Source organism: Schistocerca cancellata, chromosome 1, assembly GCF_023864275.1.
Source record: "Schistocerca cancellata isolate TAMUIC-IGC-003103 chromosome 1, iqSchCanc2.1, whole genome shotgun sequence".
NCBI lineage: Eukaryota > Metazoa > Arthropoda > Insecta > Orthoptera > Acrididae > Schistocerca > Schistocerca cancellata.
Window position 1 is genome coordinate 251,683,393 of NC_064626.1, and position 20,013 is coordinate 251,703,405.

The 20,013-nt window shown below is 38.6% G+C and overlaps 1 protein-coding gene across 1 annotated transcript in view; it reads left to right on the forward strand.

Annotated features, from left to right (window-relative positions):
- The window catches only part of LOC126167810 (DNA-dependent protein kinase catalytic subunit-like), a 540,256-nt gene that overhangs the window by 91,580 nt on the left and 428,663 nt on the right, over positions 1-20,013 (forward strand). The window contains exons 7-11 of the mRNA XM_049920510.1: positions 4,609-4,787; positions 10,367-10,638; positions 15,073-15,228; positions 19,251-19,372; positions 19,467-19,709. Of these exons, the coding sequence (XP_049776467.1) occupies positions 4,609-4,787; positions 10,367-10,638; positions 15,073-15,228; positions 19,251-19,372; positions 19,467-19,709 (972 nt within the window). The remainder of the gene's footprint in view (positions 1-4,608; positions 4,788-10,366; positions 10,639-15,072; positions 15,229-19,250; positions 19,373-19,466; positions 19,710-20,013) is intronic.

Below are 20,013 nucleotides of genomic sequence, written 5' to 3' on the forward strand. Positions count from 1 at the left end.
AACTCCCAGTAGTAGTAGTGGTGGTGGCGGTGGTGGCGGCGGCGGCGGTGGCGTCAGCAGCAGCAGCAGCAGCAGCAGCAGCAGCAGCAGCAGCAAGTGCTGAAGTGGGCAAATCACATTGAATTCTGTCCACTTTGTAATGTTGCCTCACGCATTATTTTCTCTCAGCTAGTTGTATGTAAGCTCTCTGAACAAAAAATTAAGTCGCTCAGTACACAAGCACAGATGAATCGTTAAGTGCAGTGATAGTCCCATGCCCAACTGCATGCACATTGTATCTACGTGAGCATAAGGAAGTAGCAGTTGATGAGATATTTGTCTTTTAAGTGAGTATTGCACATAAATATTAGTAAATTTAAGAACATGTCATAGTGGGAAATAGAGGCAATTGTGTTTGGCAGTATCCATGGCTATATGCTGTGTGAAGTTGCTGAGTTTGCTGGTGTTCATGGCGAACTGTTAAATGTGTGTACAAGCAATGTTGTAACGCACTTGGTCATGAAATGCAATGTCAGAATTTGGATTGGAAAAAGATCCTGGCTGAGAGGGACTGGAGGAGCATTTCATGGATTATGAATCAAAATTGCTTCCAAACCCAATTGGCATTGCTACAGGCAGTGAGTGAAAGTCCTTTCCCACCTGTCAGTGAGAGAACATTGCAACAGGAACTGCGTGCAGTGAACGTTAGGAGTAGGTCACCTCGCTATAGACCATTGCTCACAGAGGCCATAAAGCTCTACATCTTCTGTGGGCTGGAAATCATCGAACTTGGACAGCAGCCAACTGGCAGATTTAATGCGGTCCAATGAATCATATTTTGCCTATATTCAGATGGCAAGGTGCATTGAAGGCGAAATGAAGTATTTCGTCCTGAATGTATGCACGGTCAGGTTCAAGTTGGAGGTGAGTCTGTGGTGGTTCGAGGGTATTTTTCTTATAATGAATTGTGGCCTGCTCACTGTGGTGACCACTAACATGAACTAGCATGTTTGTTAAAACATTCTGAATGATCAGGTGTTGCCTTTCAGTCAGCATTTATACGGTGAGTATGCTATTGATACCCACGTCTTTCAAGACGGCAGCAGTGCTGGAAGAGACTGTGACTGGTTTTCTGAACATTCCCCCACACTATTACATCTCAGTTGTCTTGCAAAATCAGCTGAATTGAATACCATATAAAATTTGTGAGATGTGTTGTTGGAGCGGTGGCTAAAATGCCGACATCACTATCCCTGCAATTTGGTAGAATTGTGCAATTAGATCCTCAGAGTGTGGCTTAACCTGGATCTGACATATCTGCACAACCTTTTGGATTCACTACCTAACTGAATCTAGGCAGTTGTCAAGTCCAGTGGCAGAATTAAATGGTATTAAATGATGCTTGCAATAAATTCTCTAGGAATTACTAATTTTTTGTCTGTTGGGCTTATAATCTGTTAATGTATGACACATGGAAGTGTAAGTGCACCTTATATTTTCAGAGGACCAATTCTGTCCTAAGGATCTATTCTTTTTCTGTGAGACCATGCAGTACAACGATGTGAATGTGGTTGTTGAAAAAGTATTCCCCTTTTATGTATCTTACCACAAGGGCCAGCTATTGAAAGGGGGTGAATAACAGTTCACATACTTGTTTAAAAATGAAATGTCATCATGTGAAAATTTCCTGACAAGAGGAGGAGCCTTTTGTCAGAACTGAAACACAGCTGCTAGTGTGTGCATATTTACTTTCATATGCTACAGACAATGCATCCAGAAATGTTTAACTAATGCACAAACTTGAGACACTATATAGAAACCACAGAAAAATGTAGGTATTTAGTTTAGGTGCCCCAGGTTGTTCAACAATGTGTACCAAATGTGGAGTTAAAATACTACAAATTCCACAGTATCAGTCTCCGACAAAGGTGTAACATACAATCATGGAAAAAAATGCAACCCCAAAAAATAATTAATGTAGATTAAAGAAATTTCAGAAATATGTATTTAAGTGATTAACATTGCAAATTTAATGTAAGCATGAGGTGAGCCACTGGAAATGTGGAATGCTAATACGTTAATAACCTGTGTAACTGCCAGAATGGTGAAGCAGCCACGCATGCATTGTGTTGTACATTTGCCATTTTGGGATGGAGTTCCATGCCTGTGGCACTTGGTCGGGCAACACCAGGACGGTTACTGCTGGTCGTGGACGTGTTATTCACACATTTTACTATCCCGTAAGGAGGAATTTGAGCAATGTTCTCAAGATCTGCTGGCATTACAAAATGATTTTGATCTGTTCTCCTCTCCATATTCAGCAAACATTGAAGAGATTTGTCCTGAACAAAAACTAGAAATTATTAACCTGCAGTGTGACAGAGAGCACACAGACAAATGTCAGTACATGAAAAACATCTTGGAATTCTATAGACATATCACTCGGGATAGATTTCTTCATTTTTGCAAATAGGTGGCTACAATATTAATCACTGTTCTGTTCCATGTATGCTTGTGAACAATTGTTCTCTGCAATGAAAAGTAAGAAGATGCACCTGAGAAACTCACTGTCTGATCGCAATCTAAACTGTGCTCCGTGTCTACAATGCACAAGAAGAATTACTCTGGACACAGAAGCAATTGTTCAGGGGGGAGGGGGGAGGGAGAAACAAACCCTGAGAATCTCACACTTCAAGTACATCATTTTTGTATAACAGCTCACAAAGTAATTGAAGAAAAATGTAGAAGTATATGTTAATATCATAACGTGGCACATGTGCACTTTTGTTTATTTGTTTCATCAGTAGCAATAATATTTCATATAATGATTTCCATGCAACTGGTCGTGGATTTAAATTGACTGACAAACATGTGACGGCAGCTGTTGTGTCCCACACTTGGCTCTCGATTTGACTCAACACTCTCCATCTTGTGCCAATATTGAGGGTACTGTGCTTGCTCTCTGTGTGAGCACATTTTGTATGAAGCCCTGCTTTAGATTCAGACTTTAATGTTAAGCAATGTAATGACAGCTTGACAGACTCCAAATTTTTGTTCCTATTTCTTCAGTTAATTCATGCAAGCCATTTGCTGCTTGACCGAAGTGTCCTAATCAGTATGGATCCATTGCTTAACACAATAATTTCCTGTGGCTCATTCTGTATGAAATGTTAGCAACAACAGACGCTACAGTTTTTGTTCTAGAATGCTTTTCACAGTGGTATAGCATGCATTCTTTAAATGGCATATTGCAAACCTCCATGCTGAAAAGTTGACGTGATTGCCTCAGATTATTAGACACACAAAAAGAACACTGTCCTCATTATTATATTTTCTTTACTCTCTCATTTTTATAAAAAAAAGGAGTTTTATAGAGCTGAAAATGATAGACATGTTAAAAAAAAAAACAAAAATAATTTTTTGTTTAAAAAATAAAAAAAATACTTTCTTGTTTCTTAAAGATCTTTATTTTACTCTTTTTACAGATTTCTCTGGGTTTTAAAATTCCAGCTCTCATCATTTTCATTAGGACTTCTGATTTTACTTCCCCATAAATTACTATGCTCAATCTGTGATAAACATCACAAGACTCTGGGAGTGGTCCCAACAGAGGAGTTAAAATGTCGGTTGTTAGAAGAAATATGATGCGGCCTAACAACCCGGAAGATTTTAAATTCATTACTCTACATTTGTGAAACATAATAGAAGTATTAGATTTAATTTGAGTATGAGCTGAATATGGGTGTATTTTAATTGCAGCTTTACCTTGTCATTATTTTTATGGCCTTAAACTCTCACGTTGCAAAACGAAATCTAATTTTTAGGCAGTTTTGAACAGGATCTTTTTTTTGTAGTTTAAGAATTTGCAGAAAATAGCTGCATGGGTGTGTGTGTGTGTGTGTGTGTGTGTGTGTGTTGTCCTTAGCGTAAGCTAGTTTAAGTTAGATTAAGTAGTGCGTAAGCTTAGGGACTGATGATCTCAGCAGTTTGGTCCCATAAGACCTTACCACAAATTTCCAATTTTGCGGAAAATACTTTTTTGAGAATGAAATTTTATATTCTAAGAAATCGTGGTGGTATGTTATTGCATGCAAAGTTTAGGATTTATCACACACTTACTTCCAGAGACATAACAAACCAAACTTCACTTTTTTTCCCAAGTGGTAATGTTTTTGGATGACTTGAGTTAGTTATGTGTATGAAAATCTTGCATGAAATCTTTTTTTATTGGTCTGTGCAAGAGAGTGAAAAAAGTTGTGCAAGATGGCCCAAGCACATACTGCTGGAAATATTTCTAAGAAAGTTGCCATAAGCACAGGGGTACATTGTTCAATGCTGCACTATCAAACAAGGACTGTCTCTCTCCAAGTATTAATTTGCTGAGAGTAAAACTTTACCAATGTTCATTGGAAACTTATGCAAGTGATCACATACAGTTACATAAAAATTCGTGATGGTCAGACTAGAACTTTTCCGAAGTTAGGCCACGTGGCATGGAAGGGACATCTATGTTCAACGTTAAACAATTTACAGTAGTGTTGACAATTTCTGAGTAACCAAATAGCAATTTTCTTCCAAATCATTTTGATCAAATTTTCTGTTCTTGATATGTATTTTACTCATTTACAGTATTTCATGGGTTATTTCCACGAAAAAATGGCTAGTAAATCTACACCAACTGCTGTCCTTCATACAGTCATAAAAGGATTTGGTGACTTCTCCAAGGCTTGCGAATCCCGCTGGTCATCAGAAGATGTAGAATATGCCTTTTGTTTTATTTTGCAATGTGCTGAGGGTATATGTTTAGAGTAAGTATCCTTTGAAATATTTACTTCTGTTACTGTTAATTTGCAATGTACACTGTAGGGTTACTTGATAAAAATTGTAAATTTAGTTCTGTAAATGTAATTGTAATGTAAAATATGTCAGTTGAAAAAAAGTTGCATAGTACGCAGTTGATTAATGTAAGAGTGTTTACAGAATTTCTATAATGCTTGTCAAAAAACTAGATAGGTCAGCAACACATTACATTTTTATTCTGTTGCAAATATCTGTTAATTTCAGATATTAGAAAAACAGTCCAGGGAAAAAGATCAGAAATCAGTAATTTTTGTCTAAAATATGATGGCTACCTTCTAAAAGGAGATTCTTCACTACTCATAATAAATAGAAACCAGTGTTACAACTAACTCACAGAAAAAAGTCATGTTTCAGCCTGTGAAAAAAGTTGCAAATGTAAAAAAAAGGAATGTTTACAGATACATGCTTTGCTTACATTATCATGAAAAGATGTTCTTTCAAGATAAAAAAAAAAAAAAAAATACTGTTGGGGACGTGAAATTATTTTGTCTGTGTAACAAAAAATGTTATAACAGATAAATTTGTGTTATTTTAGACATTGTGGAAATTACCAGGATAAATTTTCATGGAAATGATGACATTAATTGTGGGAACACAACAGATATTCGTTACAAAATGTCAGCTGACAACACAATTTGTGAGTGATTCAGGGCATGTGAACTCACTTAGTGCAAACCGTGATACTTTATGTGACAGCTCGCTTTACGAGGAAGAAGAGTATGGCATTACCTTAAAAAATAGAAAAATACCATTTATGACACATTGAATTGTAAGTGACAAACTGTACAAGGAACTGCAGTATTCCATAGTGCTCAGAGCCATTTGAACAATTTTGAACTGCAGTATTGCAGAATAACGGGACAAAATGCAAACATGAAGAATTAAAGTAATTTTAGTGTGTAACTGTGACTTTACCAACAATTCAATGATTCCTTTACCTAAAACAGTGTTGAATTGTGTGAAAACATCTTTGTAGCACATTGAAACTAAACAAAATACACAGTAGTGGGGGAAAAATAGTGTGGTAATGTAGCAACACACATAAGCATAGATAAAAAAAAAAATGTTATTAAGGTTTCTTACATACCTACATTTTTTCCCTATATTGCTGATTAAAGCTCACAGTTGATGCTTTCTCTCAGTTGTATTAAAATTGGTTGCATCACTGCATTCTGAATGCACTGAGTGAATAGCTTTTTTCCCACTTCCTCTGTATGTTGTTCTGTGTTGACAAGCTGGAAGGTTATATTGCTCCCCACAGCCTAACTGTGTAAACTTCTCTGGTCTCCATTCTCCCCACTTGCCATAGTGTCTAGTGTACATGAAGGGAAAAAAAAAAATTCAGGAAATGAAGAAGCGTGACAGTCTCAGCTACTTTCAAGCCCAGAAGAAATTTGACAGACTTCACCCTGTGAATCTCTCCTCTACCTATGCCTCAGTTATGTCTTCCCCTCCTCATCTCTCCCCCATACCCCCACCCTGCCCCCCTTCCATTTCCTCATCCTCGGCGGCTCCGGAAAAGTCCTCTTCTCTGGCTCACACTAGGGATGGGGCTCCATCTCGGAACACCCCTTCCCAGCATTCTCAGAACGGGAAGCTTACACCGTCAGGCTGGAGGATAGACCCGCTCTCCGAGGACCCCAAAGCCACTCTCTGTCCAATCCTGACATCAGTGCCACCTATTCCCTTACTGATAATGCCTCCAACTGACCATTTACTCAGATTCAAAACTGCAATCCAACTAGCTTTTACTAGCTGTCGGCACCTTGTTACGGTCTTGTTTGACCTTCATAAGACATACGATATGGCTTGGCGCCATCGCATTTTTGTTACCCTCTGTGACTGGGGTTTTCGTGGCCCCCTTCAGATTTTTATTCGCGATTTTTTTATCCCACCGGCTCTTCCGGGTTCCAGTTGGCACTTCACTCAGCACTCCTCAGATTCAGGAGAGTGGTATCCCTCAGGATTCTGTATTAAGTGTTACACTCTTCCTCATAGCCATCAATGAGCTTGTAATCTCTGTTGGCCCTGAGGTTTCCCCGGCATCGTATGTAGACTTTTTTTGCATCTGGTGCAGCTCCCACTCAGTAACATCTGCTGAGTGCCGGCTCCAAGGGGCCATCCGATGGACCTCTGTGTGGGGTGTGTCCCATGGCTTCCAATTTTCTCCCTCCAAAATTCGGGTTACACATATTTGTCGCTAGTTCATAATACACCCCCTTACAAACATGTGGCTGCCCCATATTTACTGCCTGAAGACTACATGGATTTGGAAGCTTAATGCTCTCTGCCTCCTGACCCACACATCTTGGGGTGCAGACGATGCTACTCTTTTCCATCTTTACAGTGCTCTGGTGTTGTCCAGACTAGATTATGGAAGTCAAGTTTATGACTCCTTGCGTTCTGAAAATACTTGATCTTGTTCACTATTACAGGGTGTGTCTGGCTATTGGTGCCTTTCACAGTAGTCCCATTGACAGTCTCCTCACAGACAAATATGATGAAACCAACTCCTGGTTTCTTACGCAATTGCCATTTGCAGATTCCCTGACCATCTTGTGTACCCTGTTCTCTTTGCAAGCGAGCGACGTCTCCCTCCTGATCACTGCCCACGGGTGGGATTGCCAGTTGGAATGCATCTCACTTCCCTGTTGGGATCTTCATCTCTGTCTCCATTCACTGAAATGTGCCCTGTGTATTTTCTCTCACCCCCCCCTCCCTCCTCCCCCTCCCCCCCTCCCTCCCGGGTGATGCCTAGACCACAGAATAGGACCAATCTACTCCAGAGTCGTAAGGTATCTGTTGCCCCTATGGTCTTACGGTGTCTTGTACATTCCATCCTTGCAGAGTTCCAGGGTCCTACCATTTTCTACACTGATGTTTCTAAGACGATAAATAAAGCGGGATACACTTTCACGTCTCCTACTGGCTTAGAAAACCATTTATTGCCAGAATCATGTAGTGTATTCACAGCAGAGCTGCTAGCTGTTACCGGGGCCCCCATTTTGTTACTCAGGCCTCCCTCCACAGTGTTTTAATATGTACAGAGTCATTGAGCAGAGTGAGACTCTCATCGTCCTTTAATCTCTGCTATCCATTACCTTCTCGCCTTCCCTCTTTGGCCATGCTGCCTGCTCAGTTCTCTCTCTGTGAGTCCCAAGTTATGTAGGTATCCCAGAGAATGAAAGGGCTGACTGTTTGGCTAGGTAAGCTGATACTCATGCTCCATTCCCTTTCATGACTCCAGCTGTGGATATACAGATCTATGTCAAATCTCTCTTTGCCCGAAAGTAGAATGACATATGGTGCTCTCTGTAATAAACTCCGCACAATCGAGGAGACTGCTGTGCTTTGGTGCTCTTCCTTCTGCTTCTCTCAGTAGTAGTCCACTTACTTGGTGCTCTTCCTTCTGCTCCTCTTGGAACGAGTCCACTGCTTTATGCCATTTATGTATTGGTTATACCAGGCTCACCCACTGTGTTCTGTACAACGAACCACCGCCACAGTATGGTTGTGGAGCCAGACTGATAATATCCCACATATTGATAGAATGTCCCCTTCATGCTAAGTACAGTATTCCTTAACTTAATATTAGCAGACGATTCACAGATGGTTGAACTGGTCCTCGGTTTCCTCTGTGAAAGTGGTTATTTCCAGATATAAGGTTTTTTTTTTACTCTTGGAGCAGGGGCATGGTGGTTGTGGTTGGGACCTCTCTCACGTTTTCTCAGTCTGGGACTCTGTGACCACTCCCCCATGGAATGATCACTCTTTTTTTCCAGTTTTTAGATTTGGTCTACCATTTTATGCCTTTTACTGTGTGTGTGTGTGTGTGTGTGTGTGTGTTTATTAACAAATTTTATAGTTTATTCCCCTTACTGGATGCATCCACTTTTGGCTGATCCGCTTTCTTCTGTGAGTAACTTAGGAATCACAGGACTGATGATCTCGCTGTTTGGCCCCATTAACCCTCTCAATTAATCAATCAATCAATCTCAAAATTTGTCAGGGGAAAAATGCTAAAATGTGTCTGAAGATCAGGGAAATATCAGGGAATTTTACTTGGGGAAATTGTGGCAACCCTGATGACACAGTGATTTTTAAGATATGTGGAAGCACAGAAGGAATGTAAATGAGAGTAATTATGGCGGTACCTGCTTGTTTTACTGCTTCCGTGCCTCTACTTAAAGAACTGTAAACTGTACTGTGCCAATTGTCAGCTATTTTGGAAGGTAAAATTACTGGTTTGTACTATTTATCTCCTTATTTGTATCAGCTGCATTTGTTCACATACAAGGGGCGACCAATAAATAAAGTGACACTTTCTTCTTCACCAATTTTAGTTCAAAATGTTGTAATCTTTTTGTGACATCCTTAAACATTTTTGTGTCATTTTATATACACTGCCTGAAGCACCCAGAAGGGGAGAAGGGAACAAAATGAAACTTCTCTGATTGAAATGGTATGTGATGTTATTTCAGTGATTAGAAAATTGAGTTATATTTACAATAAATATGATGTTGCACCTCCTCTGATGTGAATGAGTGCAATAATTTGGTTAGGATGCCATAAAGCTGTTGTATCCTCCCCTGAGACAAGCTTGCCCACAATTGTTTTGACTAGTCCTTGATATCCTGGATTCTGGCACTGAGATGGAGTTGATATCCAAGCAAGTCCCAAACATTTCCATTGCAGACAGATCAGTGTATCTTGCTGTCATGGGAATAGCTCACTATCAAGATGACAGTTCATAGATACACATGCCATGTGTGGATGAGCATTGTCCTGTTGAACGGACACCGCAGTACTGTTGCAGGAAGAGATAACACGAGAGGACATAGGATGTCTGTGAGATACTGTTGTGCCATCTTAGTTCCCTCAGTCACAACCAACTGTGGCCTGAAGTTATACTTGATGACTCCTCTTCACTCTATGGCACCAGGAGTAATACTGATGTGCAACCCCCCCCCCCCCCCCCCCACTCCCCCCCCCCCCCCCCAAAAAAAAAGCACTGAAAGAGAGAGACATCTCCTCAGGTTGCCTAAATACTTGCCAACAATCATCATCCGGTGTTTGTGTTGTCCTCATCATTTCATCATCATCCAGGAAAGTGGCGAAATTGGACTGAGCAAAGATTGGGAAATTGTACGGGCGTTGATAACCACGCAGTTGAGCGCCCTACAAACCAATCATCATCCTCATCAATCATCATCCGGTATAATGCTGAACTGCAATTCATCCAGAAAACAGCGTGATGCATGCTTTCTGGTCATGGGCTCATTCCAAACACAACCATTTGTGTTGTGTTAATGGTGGTCTACACATGGGATAGTAATAACCTACTCTGGCAGCTGCTGGTTATGACACCTGTTTTCCTTGTAGCATCTGCTGATTGTGTCATCTTTTTCCCTTACTGTTGTACTTTATTCTAAGAATTTTGTAAAACAGAGCATTCCATGCTGTTAGTACTGTTATATAGAATAAATTTTAATTCTTTGAAATGTAACTATGCTTCATAACATTATAGGTATTCAACACAAGAAGATGTATTTCTGCGCATGAAGAGAGTGTGGCATTTATCTCAGTACTTGGAATCATTGGGAAAGCTACTCCTGCAAAAAGAAATCATACATTACTCACAGCAGTTATCACTGGAACACATCACAGTATTACTTATTCAGATTTTTCCACATGCCTATGAGAGCACTGCATTTAGCATAATTAAAGCTATGCAGAGCTTTTTCTGCAATTTATCTTTGTCTAAATTGGTGCTGCTGGAAGACTTTATAAATGTAGTAGGTTTGTATAAAGAACATATTTGCTCTTACCACTACTGATGGCATTTTTCTGTTGAATTGAAATTGCATTTTGGACAAAGTGTGTCATATGTGACATACAACTTGTTGGTTGGAAACGTTTTATGTTGTAAATTTTCATGATTGTTCTGACTTGACCAGGGAATGCTGAAACAAGTGTGTTGTAATTCTAGTGCAATTTTGTCATGGTGTTCTGAAATTTTTTGTTCATTTACATTAAGTTACTTTGTTAACAAGAAACCAATTTCTAAAAGTTTCCATTAGGCAGATCTTTCAAAGATGGGTAAGAACTACAAAAATGAATTGAATTGGAATTTAAAAAGTAAAAGTTTGAACATGCAGCACACTTGACACAATACTTCTTAAAACTTGTGAGAGACTGTCTTCAAAGTGGAAAATACACATTACTTACTGGATTAAGATTTAATGTTAGTGGATTATATATCTATGTCCAATCTTTGTGTTTGTCAAAAACGGAATTGTTCGTGATCAGTTAAGTACGCAAAATTTCAACCTGTCATTCAACTGTAATTCCACTTTCATTTAAATCATCAAAACTGCAACAAAACTAACGAGAAATGTGGTTAATGGAAGAACTCTGGAAGATGTATTAACACTGTAAGAATTTTGTCTGAAAGTTTGTGTGATATAGTTTATTATTTTATTATTTTGAGCTTTTCCTCATTACAGAGGCTTACCTCCAACATAATAATTTACTTGGAAATTACCTTACAAAGAATAAACGTTCTTAAACTATATTTTCAAAATATTCCTCCAGGTGTTTCAATCTTGTGTGTCCTCTTCCTCTGCGCCCATTCTCCTCATTGTGTGCTGTACATTTTGGAGCTAGGTGGTCATAGGTCATCCTCTTCTTCTTCTCCCCTCCAGTTCCCACTCCAGTATCAATTTTGGTATTCTGGCTTTCTCCATTTGTCGTACATGCCCGTACCACTGTAATTTCTTCCTATCCATTACGTCATATATTCTTTCTTTTATTTTCATTCTCCTTATTATTTCAGTGTTCCTTATCTTTTCTTTCCTGGAGATTCTTGCCGGTCTTCTCCAGAAGTCCATCTCTAGAGCTTGTAATTTTTTAATGTGCTTCAGGTTAATTGTCCAGGTCTCCATTCCATACAGAACCACACTCTCTAATATGGATTTGTATATTAATTTTTTAGTTCTGCTCATTACATTCCTGCTCCATAAGACTGAGTTAAGCATCCCAATGACCTTCTGTCCACTACTAATTCTTTTATTGATTTCTGACTCTGATTTTCCCTCGATTTCTAAAATGGATCCCAAATAACAGAAAGTGTTTATCTTTTTGATTTTCTTTCCTTCAATGTATAGCTCATCTGAATCATTAGTCAAGTATTCTGTTTTTTGATAATTCATCTTCAAACCCCAAGTTTGTATGCTGCTCCTAGTTGATTGCACATACAGTTAGCATCCTCCCCATCTTGTGCTACGACTACTTGATCATCGGCAAACAATAAATGATGTAGGTAAACTCCATCTCTTATTTCTAATCCCATACTATTCCATTTACAAGACCATGTTCTGAGGCTAATATCTATATAGGTTTTAAATAATGATGGTTACATGGGACAACCCTGTTAAAGGCCTTTGCTTGTTCTAAATTTCTGTGAAAGCTTATTACCAACTTTCACTTGGCAGATGTTATCTTTATACATCTGTTGTATTATTTTAATCAAGGAAGGGTTTATGTTTGCCATATGTAGTGCTCTCCAAAGTAATTTTCTTGGAACAATATCGTACGCTTTTTCTAGATCTATGAAAATTAATCCTATATTTTTTGATTTTTCCCTTCGTTTCTCACAAAATCTGTTGTAATGTGAAAATATGGTCTACACATTATCTCCCAGCTGTGAATCCGCATTATTGTTCTTGGGTTCTAAATTTTTTTTCCAGTTTGTTTTTAATTACTTTTGCAAAAATTCTCATTAATGTGTTTGTAACACAAGTTCCTCTATAGTTTGAACAAATTTTGCGATCCCTTTTCTTAAATATGGTATTAATGAAACCTAGCTTCATCTCGTTGGGTATTGAAGCTCCATGTATTGTTTTGTTGAAGAGCTGTGTTATCAGTTTCACAGTTTTGTCACCACCATATTTCAGGCACTCCAGATTAATATTGCCTGGTCCCGGTGATTTACCATTCTTTCCTGTTCTCAATGCTTGAAGTACTTCACTTTATAAAATCTGGATCTCATCATCTTCATGTCCTTTTTCTTCCACTGTTCCTTCTTCTAGATATTCTTCTCTGTCCTCATTTAATAATTTTTGGAAATACTCTTCCCATTCCTTTTGTGTTATCAGTTGGAGATTGGTTTTGCTTTTTGTATCCTGTCGAAGTCCCCTTTAACACTGACCATGCTTCTTTTGCTCTCCCAAATCCTAATTTGCTATTCACCTTGGCACATGTTCTTTCCCATGCTTCATTTTTTGCCATCCTTATTTTTTTCATGACTTCATTCTTCTCTTTCTTGTATATATCTTTTTTCTTCTGATTTATCACTCAACCATGAAGGAATGCATTTCGTTTTTCTCTAACGAGGACCTCTATTTCCTCAGACCACCACTCTGCTGCACAGTTGTGGTTGCTATCTTTTTTACCCAACACCTCTGTTGCTATGATTTTCACATTAGTTTTTATATAGTCATATATTTCCTCTGTACTTCCTTCATATGATTCAACCAGTTTCCTTTCCATCCTGGCTGCAAAGAGTGTTCTGATACTTTGGTCTTGTAGGCTGTCAGTATTAAAAGATAAATTTTCATTTTTCTCAATCTGGTTCATTTTATTTATGTTACTTGTATCATTCCTTGCATTCTTTCATGGGCAAAAAGGCTTCATTTTTACTAGATAGTGGTCTGGTCCACACTGGGCTCCTCTATAAGATCTGACATCTACTGCCTTGAAACTACTTGTTTGTCTAATGATAATATAATATTTTATAGACTGAAGTTCTTTAGTGTTCTGTTGCCAAGTATATTTATGAATGCCCTTATGTTTGAAAAAGTGTTGGCAATTTTTAGATCAAATTGTTCTTAAATTGCAATCAATTGTTCCCCTTTGTCATTGTATTCATCCTCTCCATGTTTTCATACTATTCTACAGGATTCCCTCATTCCTACCCTTCCATTCATATCTCCTGTGATACAGTTAAGAAAGTAATAAGGCTGTAGCTAACAGCAACAGAAATCAGACCTGTTTGGCACAATGTAATTTTTGCATAAATAAACTCAAAACTAGTAATTCAAACAATAAATCTATGGCTCTGGAAGCTTCAGATTCCAGGTTAGCTGATTTGTTGTCACTTCTGACCCCATTGTTCTAGGTCCTAAAAGTCTAAGAGTTTGCTGTTGTAAGAGTCCATTCTTGATTTTATGATTATTTATTTGTTCTACTTTTAACAAGTAGAATTTTGTTTATATACAGCAAAAATGGACCTTTTGTGAAACAATGATAATTTAGAAATGAATGTTTCATAACTTTTCTGTATTTCAAATAGAATTCAGTTGAAGTGAATTATATTTCAGTCATGTTGTTATTGCACAAAATGTTAAACACAAGTGAGAGAACCATTCATCATTTATTTTGTGACTCTTAAGGCTTTCCCAACAGATATGTTCAATATATGGCTTTTGGGTCTGCCACTGCATCACGTTTTGTAAATCCCACAATATTTCTACGAGGCAGTTACTATCAGAGAGTGGCTGCTGGTTACTGCTGGCATCTTGGCAACAAGAACCAGCAGCCACTGCTTGACATTGTCGAGAAGTTGCTGTGAAGAAATGTGGGATTTACAGGGCCAGTTCAAGAACATTTTTCCAAACAAGCAACTTATCATTCCCCCCTCTTTTTCCTGGCAGCTTCCACTATTAATTGTGAAATGCACTGTATATAAATCTTGGGCACTGCTGACACCCCTCTCAGGTTTGTGTCCCAAGTGGTTGCTACTAATGGTGAAATGTCCCATATAAAAATCTTAAAATTTTGATGCCTCTGGTGCCCCTTTCAGCTTTGCACCCCAAGGAGCAGCTTGTGTTGCTTGGGATTGAACATGTTATAGTTTAAATTTTATTTGCAGCAAAGTTAATCTTCCACATGTAGACATTATTGATAACAAGCTCAGGAACAGAGACATCTTTTAAAGTATTGAATTTGTGAATTTGAAAGAGCTGTAATTAGAATCCAGTGGCTAGGCACCTGCTTCTCTCTCTCACCTTGTATGCTATGACTTCCCAGAAATGGGACAAGTGATATGTGGCTCCCAAATATTTTAGATGTAATTTTGTCTCTCATTTTTTATAACAGTGTTCTTCACGCCCCCCTCCCTCCCTTGCTCCCTCCCACTTTCCATTTAAAGCATCTTGTCAATTTTTATTGCAGTGTATCAAGGACTAATCCACACCTGTTCCCATTGCTTGCTGATTGATATGGAGTTGCAGAAAGAGAGAGAAAATGATGGTCAAAAAATTATCACATATAAAAACTATATGCCTTTATGGAAATCATTATTTCTGGCACATAACTACAGAATTAAAGGTAGGTCTAACAAACATTTTTAATATTCTGCAGATATTTAGCATTGTGTCCAGTTTTGGTCTAGAAACACTAATAATTATTGTATAATAATATGCTAACATTTCTTCTCTCCTTTGATGGTATATGTTGAAGTTCTTTTCCAATATGTAATTTTCTTTACATTGCGTTTTAATTGTACGTGCATTAATCACACAGATTTTTGTGCTCTGAATGAGTTTGTTTGCCCCATTTATTTAATTCTGATAAGTAATTGGTGAATAGTTATGATGCTGGAATCTCTTGTTTGTTGCTTTTTTCCCCTTTCTTAAAGAATGTTTGCTTTTTGCACAATTTGTAGCAATTTGGGAGTTACTAGAGACTAAAACTAAGTAGTTTTAATCTGAAACAAATCAGATTGGTACAAAGGAGTTGAGAAAATCTGTTATTGTGGTCTTCAGCTAAAGAGTAGTTTGATGCAGCTCTCCATTCCAGTCATTCCTGCACAAGCCTCTTCGTATCTGAATAACTACTGCAGCTACATCAATTTGAGTTTGCTTACTATATTCAAACCTTGGTCTCCCTCCGCCACACACTTCCCCCCAGTACCATATTGACAACTCCTTGATGATGTCTCAGAATGTGTCTCATCAGTTCATCCTTCCTTTCAGTCATGTTTTTCCATACATTTCTTTTCTCGCCAATTCATTCAGTACCTCATCATTAGCTACATGATCTACCATCCAATCTTCAGCATTCATCTATAGCCCCACATTTCACAGGCTTCTGATACCTTCTTGTCTGTGCTGCGTATCATCCATGTTTCATTTCCATATAAGTTTGCACTCCAGACAAGTACCATCAGAAAAGACTTCCTAACATTTAAATTTATACCGGGTGATCAAAAAGTCAGTATAAATTTGAAAACTGAATAAATCACGAAATAATGTAGATAGAGAGGTACAAATTGACACACATGCTTGAAATGACATGGGGTTTTATTAGAACCAAAAAAATACAAAAGTTCAAAAAATGTCTGACAGATAGCGCTTCATCTAATCAGAATAGCAATAATTAGCATAACAAAGTAAGACAAAGCAAAGATGATGTTCTTTACAGGAAATGCTCAATATGTCCATCATCATTCCTCAACAGTAGCTGTAGTCGAGGAATAATGTTGTGAACAGCACTGTAAAGCATGTCCGGAGTTATGATGAGGCATTGGCGTCGGATGTTGTCTTTCAGCATCCCTAGAGATGTCGGTCAATCACGATACACTTGCGACTTCAGGTAACTCCAAAGCCAATAATCGCACGGACTGAGGTATGGGGACCTGGGAGGCCAAGCATGACGAAAGTGGCAGCTGAGCACACGATCATCACCAAACGACGCGCACGAGAGATCTTTCACGTGTCTATATGGGGCGGAGCGCCATATTGCATAAACATCGTACGTTCCAGCAGGTGTTTATCAGCCAGGCTGGGGATGATGGGATTCTGTAACATATCAGCGTACCTCTCACCCGTCACGGTAGCAGTTACAAAACCAGAATCACGCATTTCCTCAAAGAAAAAAGTCCCAATAATGGTAGATGTGGTAAATCTAACCCATACCATGACTTTCTCGTTGTGCAATGGAGTTTCCACGACAGGTCTAGGATTTTCGGTAGCCCATATTCTGAAGTTGTGGGCATTGACAGATCCTCGGAGCGTGAAATGAGCTTTGTCGGTCCACAATACGTTACTCAACCAATTGTCATCTTCCGCCATATTTTGAAATGCCCACTTCACTAAATCGCCAGGTAACAGTTAATGATGCTGGTGGATTTTGTACGGATAGCATCAGAGGTTACACCTCAGTGCCAACCAAACAGTAGTGTATGGAATGCCGGTGCGACATGCGACTGCACAAGCGCTGACTTCCCCGTGCATAGACGAACCCGCTACAGTCTCCATTTCTTCCTGAACTGTCTCAGCAGCATTATGCCTTGTGCTCGGTCGGCCACTACGGAGTCTATTGTCTAAACAACCCATGGCTTCGAACTTCGAAATCATTCTCGCCACAGCTGCATTTGTCAGTGGACCTTTACCCGTTTGAATCTCCTTCCTATGGCGATAGGATCATAACGCTGAACTAGCACATTCCCCATTCTGATAATACAGCTTCACTAAAAGCACCTTTTCAAGTAACATCAACATGCTGCAACTGCTGGCGCATATGATTCTCTCTCTCATTACAGCTGCTTTTATACACGATTGTCATGCGCAGTCACTGACGTTTTGCTGTCCAGCGCCATCTGTTGGACATTTTATGAACGTTGTTTCTTTTGGTTCTAATAAAACCCCAAGTCTTTCCAAGCATGTGTGTCAATTTTTACCTCTCTATCTACATTATTCTGTGGTTTATTAAGTTTTTTAAATTTATACTGACTTTTTGATCACCAGGTATTTAATGTTAATGAATTCTTGTTAAGAATACATTCCTTGCTACAGTCAGTCTGCTTTTTTTATCCAATCTATTTTGGACTTCAGCAGTTGTTTTGCTGTCCATATAGCAAAACACGTGTACTACTTTTAGGGTGCCATTTCATAAGCTAATTCCCTCAGCATCATCTGATTTAATCCACCTAAATTGTGTTAGCCTGAACTTAATTTCTTTTCCAAATTTCACCTTCATATCCTTTACTGGTTGCCCAGTGCACAGATTGAATAACATGGGGGATAGAGTGTATTTCTGTCTCGCTCCCTTTTCAACCACTGCTTCCCTTTCATGTCGTTCAAAACTTGTAACTGCAGTCTAGTTTGTGTACAAGCTGTATATGACCTTTTGATCCCTGTGTGTAATCCGCACCACCTTCAGGATTTCGAAGAGTGTATTCCAGTCAACATAATCAAAGGCTTTCTCCAAATCTACAAATGCTACAGACTTTTGTTTGTCTTTCTTCGGTGTATCTTCTAAGGTAAGACATGGGTTCAGTACCGGTATTTTCTCATGTGCTCCTACAGAATCCAAACTGATCTACCTAAGATCAACTTCTACCATCTTTTCCATTCTTCTGTAAATAATTTGTCAGTATTTTGTGACCATGCCTTATTAAACTGATAGTTCAATAATATTTACACCTGTCAGCACTTGGTTGCTTTGAAACTGGTATTATTATGTTTTTCCTGCAGTCTGAGGGTATTTCACCCTTTTCATACATCTAGCACACCAAGTGGAATAGTTTTGTCATCGCTGGCTCTCTGAAGGGTCTCAGTGATTCTGAGCAAATGCCCCTGTCCCATGCCTCCCCAATCCAACACAGCAGATTGTGGCTCACATTAGATGCTGCCCGAGAGCTCAGGAGCAGTGGTCATGTGTGTGCAAATTGTGCTTGTATGAATGTGTGTGCGGATTTTCTGCTTCAGAACAACTCTGTCCTAAAGCTTGAATATTTTAACATTTTTTTTTCCACTGTGCCCGTCCATGATGAAACACCACATCTATGTGGTGAGTAGCAATCTGTCCTTTCCACGTTGTTGTTATTCCATTCTGGACTTTCCATATACTATTTAGGCTCCAATAAGAATTTTTATGTTGCGTGGTACTGATCAGAAAGATTGTACTTGTAGAAAATAGAGATTTATGTACTAGTAGCTCAAAACGTGGGATAAAAGTGAGTTTCTTCAAATAGTTATTAGCTGTCTGGCACCACCACACTAAAGAAACCAAGCTTCTGATTTCACAGTGTGCAAATTTTGTCTGTTGTTAGAGTTGTAAAATTACAATCAACATAAATAAGTTTTATCCCACATTTGACAGAAGGCTATTGAAGCATAAACAGAACTTTTTGTTGCACATATGCTCTTCTATCATCACTGCTTCATGCTCTTTGAATATTAAAAATTGTTGTGAAATTACTTTGTGATATAGCCATTTTTAAAAAATAAATGCATGTAATTATTTTGCCCATTCATGTTAAGAAAGGCAGCTTCTTTACATCTAAGCATTCACTAGAATACAAAGTTAAGTTTATGACTATAAATAATGGTGGAAAAAAAATTTAGGACCTTCAGCTGCCACAAAGACTGATGTTGTTCAGAAGATGCACAACCAGTTTGTAATTTTGTTACTGCGTTGTCTGAGAAAGCTGAACTTGAATACTAGGAAAAAGATATTACAGGATTCTGTAAGTATTTTTTGTTCTTCCTTCTGATAGTGTTAATTACAGACATTGACATAAAAATTTAAATTTTCATTGAATTTTTCTTGGTATTTTACAGGACAGTTTCTTTATTGAAGGTGACATGGAAGCAGTAAATCCAAAGGATTTCAATGTCTTCATTAATTTAACAGATTTTTGTCAAGAATTTTTTCCACACATTGATTCAAATTTATTTAAGAATCACTGTGAAGAATTCATTACTCACTTAATTGTGGAATCTACACGAGCTCCCAATGTCAGTGGCTTTTATAAACTACTCGCAGCTGCGTTGAAGATATGCGATAAACTACAATTTTTTGGAGTAAGTAAGAAACATTACCGTTCTGTCCCTAATAACCTCGATGACAGAAGTCTTAAACCTGTACCTTGCCTTCTTTGATTCTGTTGGACTCTAATTGTAATGGTGAAGGCACAGTCGATGGACACTAGCTATCTTCATATTTCTGTAAGATGATGCAGAGAGGCAGAATGGAAATAAAGATAGATACTAAGAGGCACACACACACACACACACACACGGAGGGGGGGGGGGGGGGAAGAGAGAGAGAGAGAGAGAGAGAGAGAGAGAGAGTTAGTGTTACTTTTAGTTTGATGATTGTGGCAGT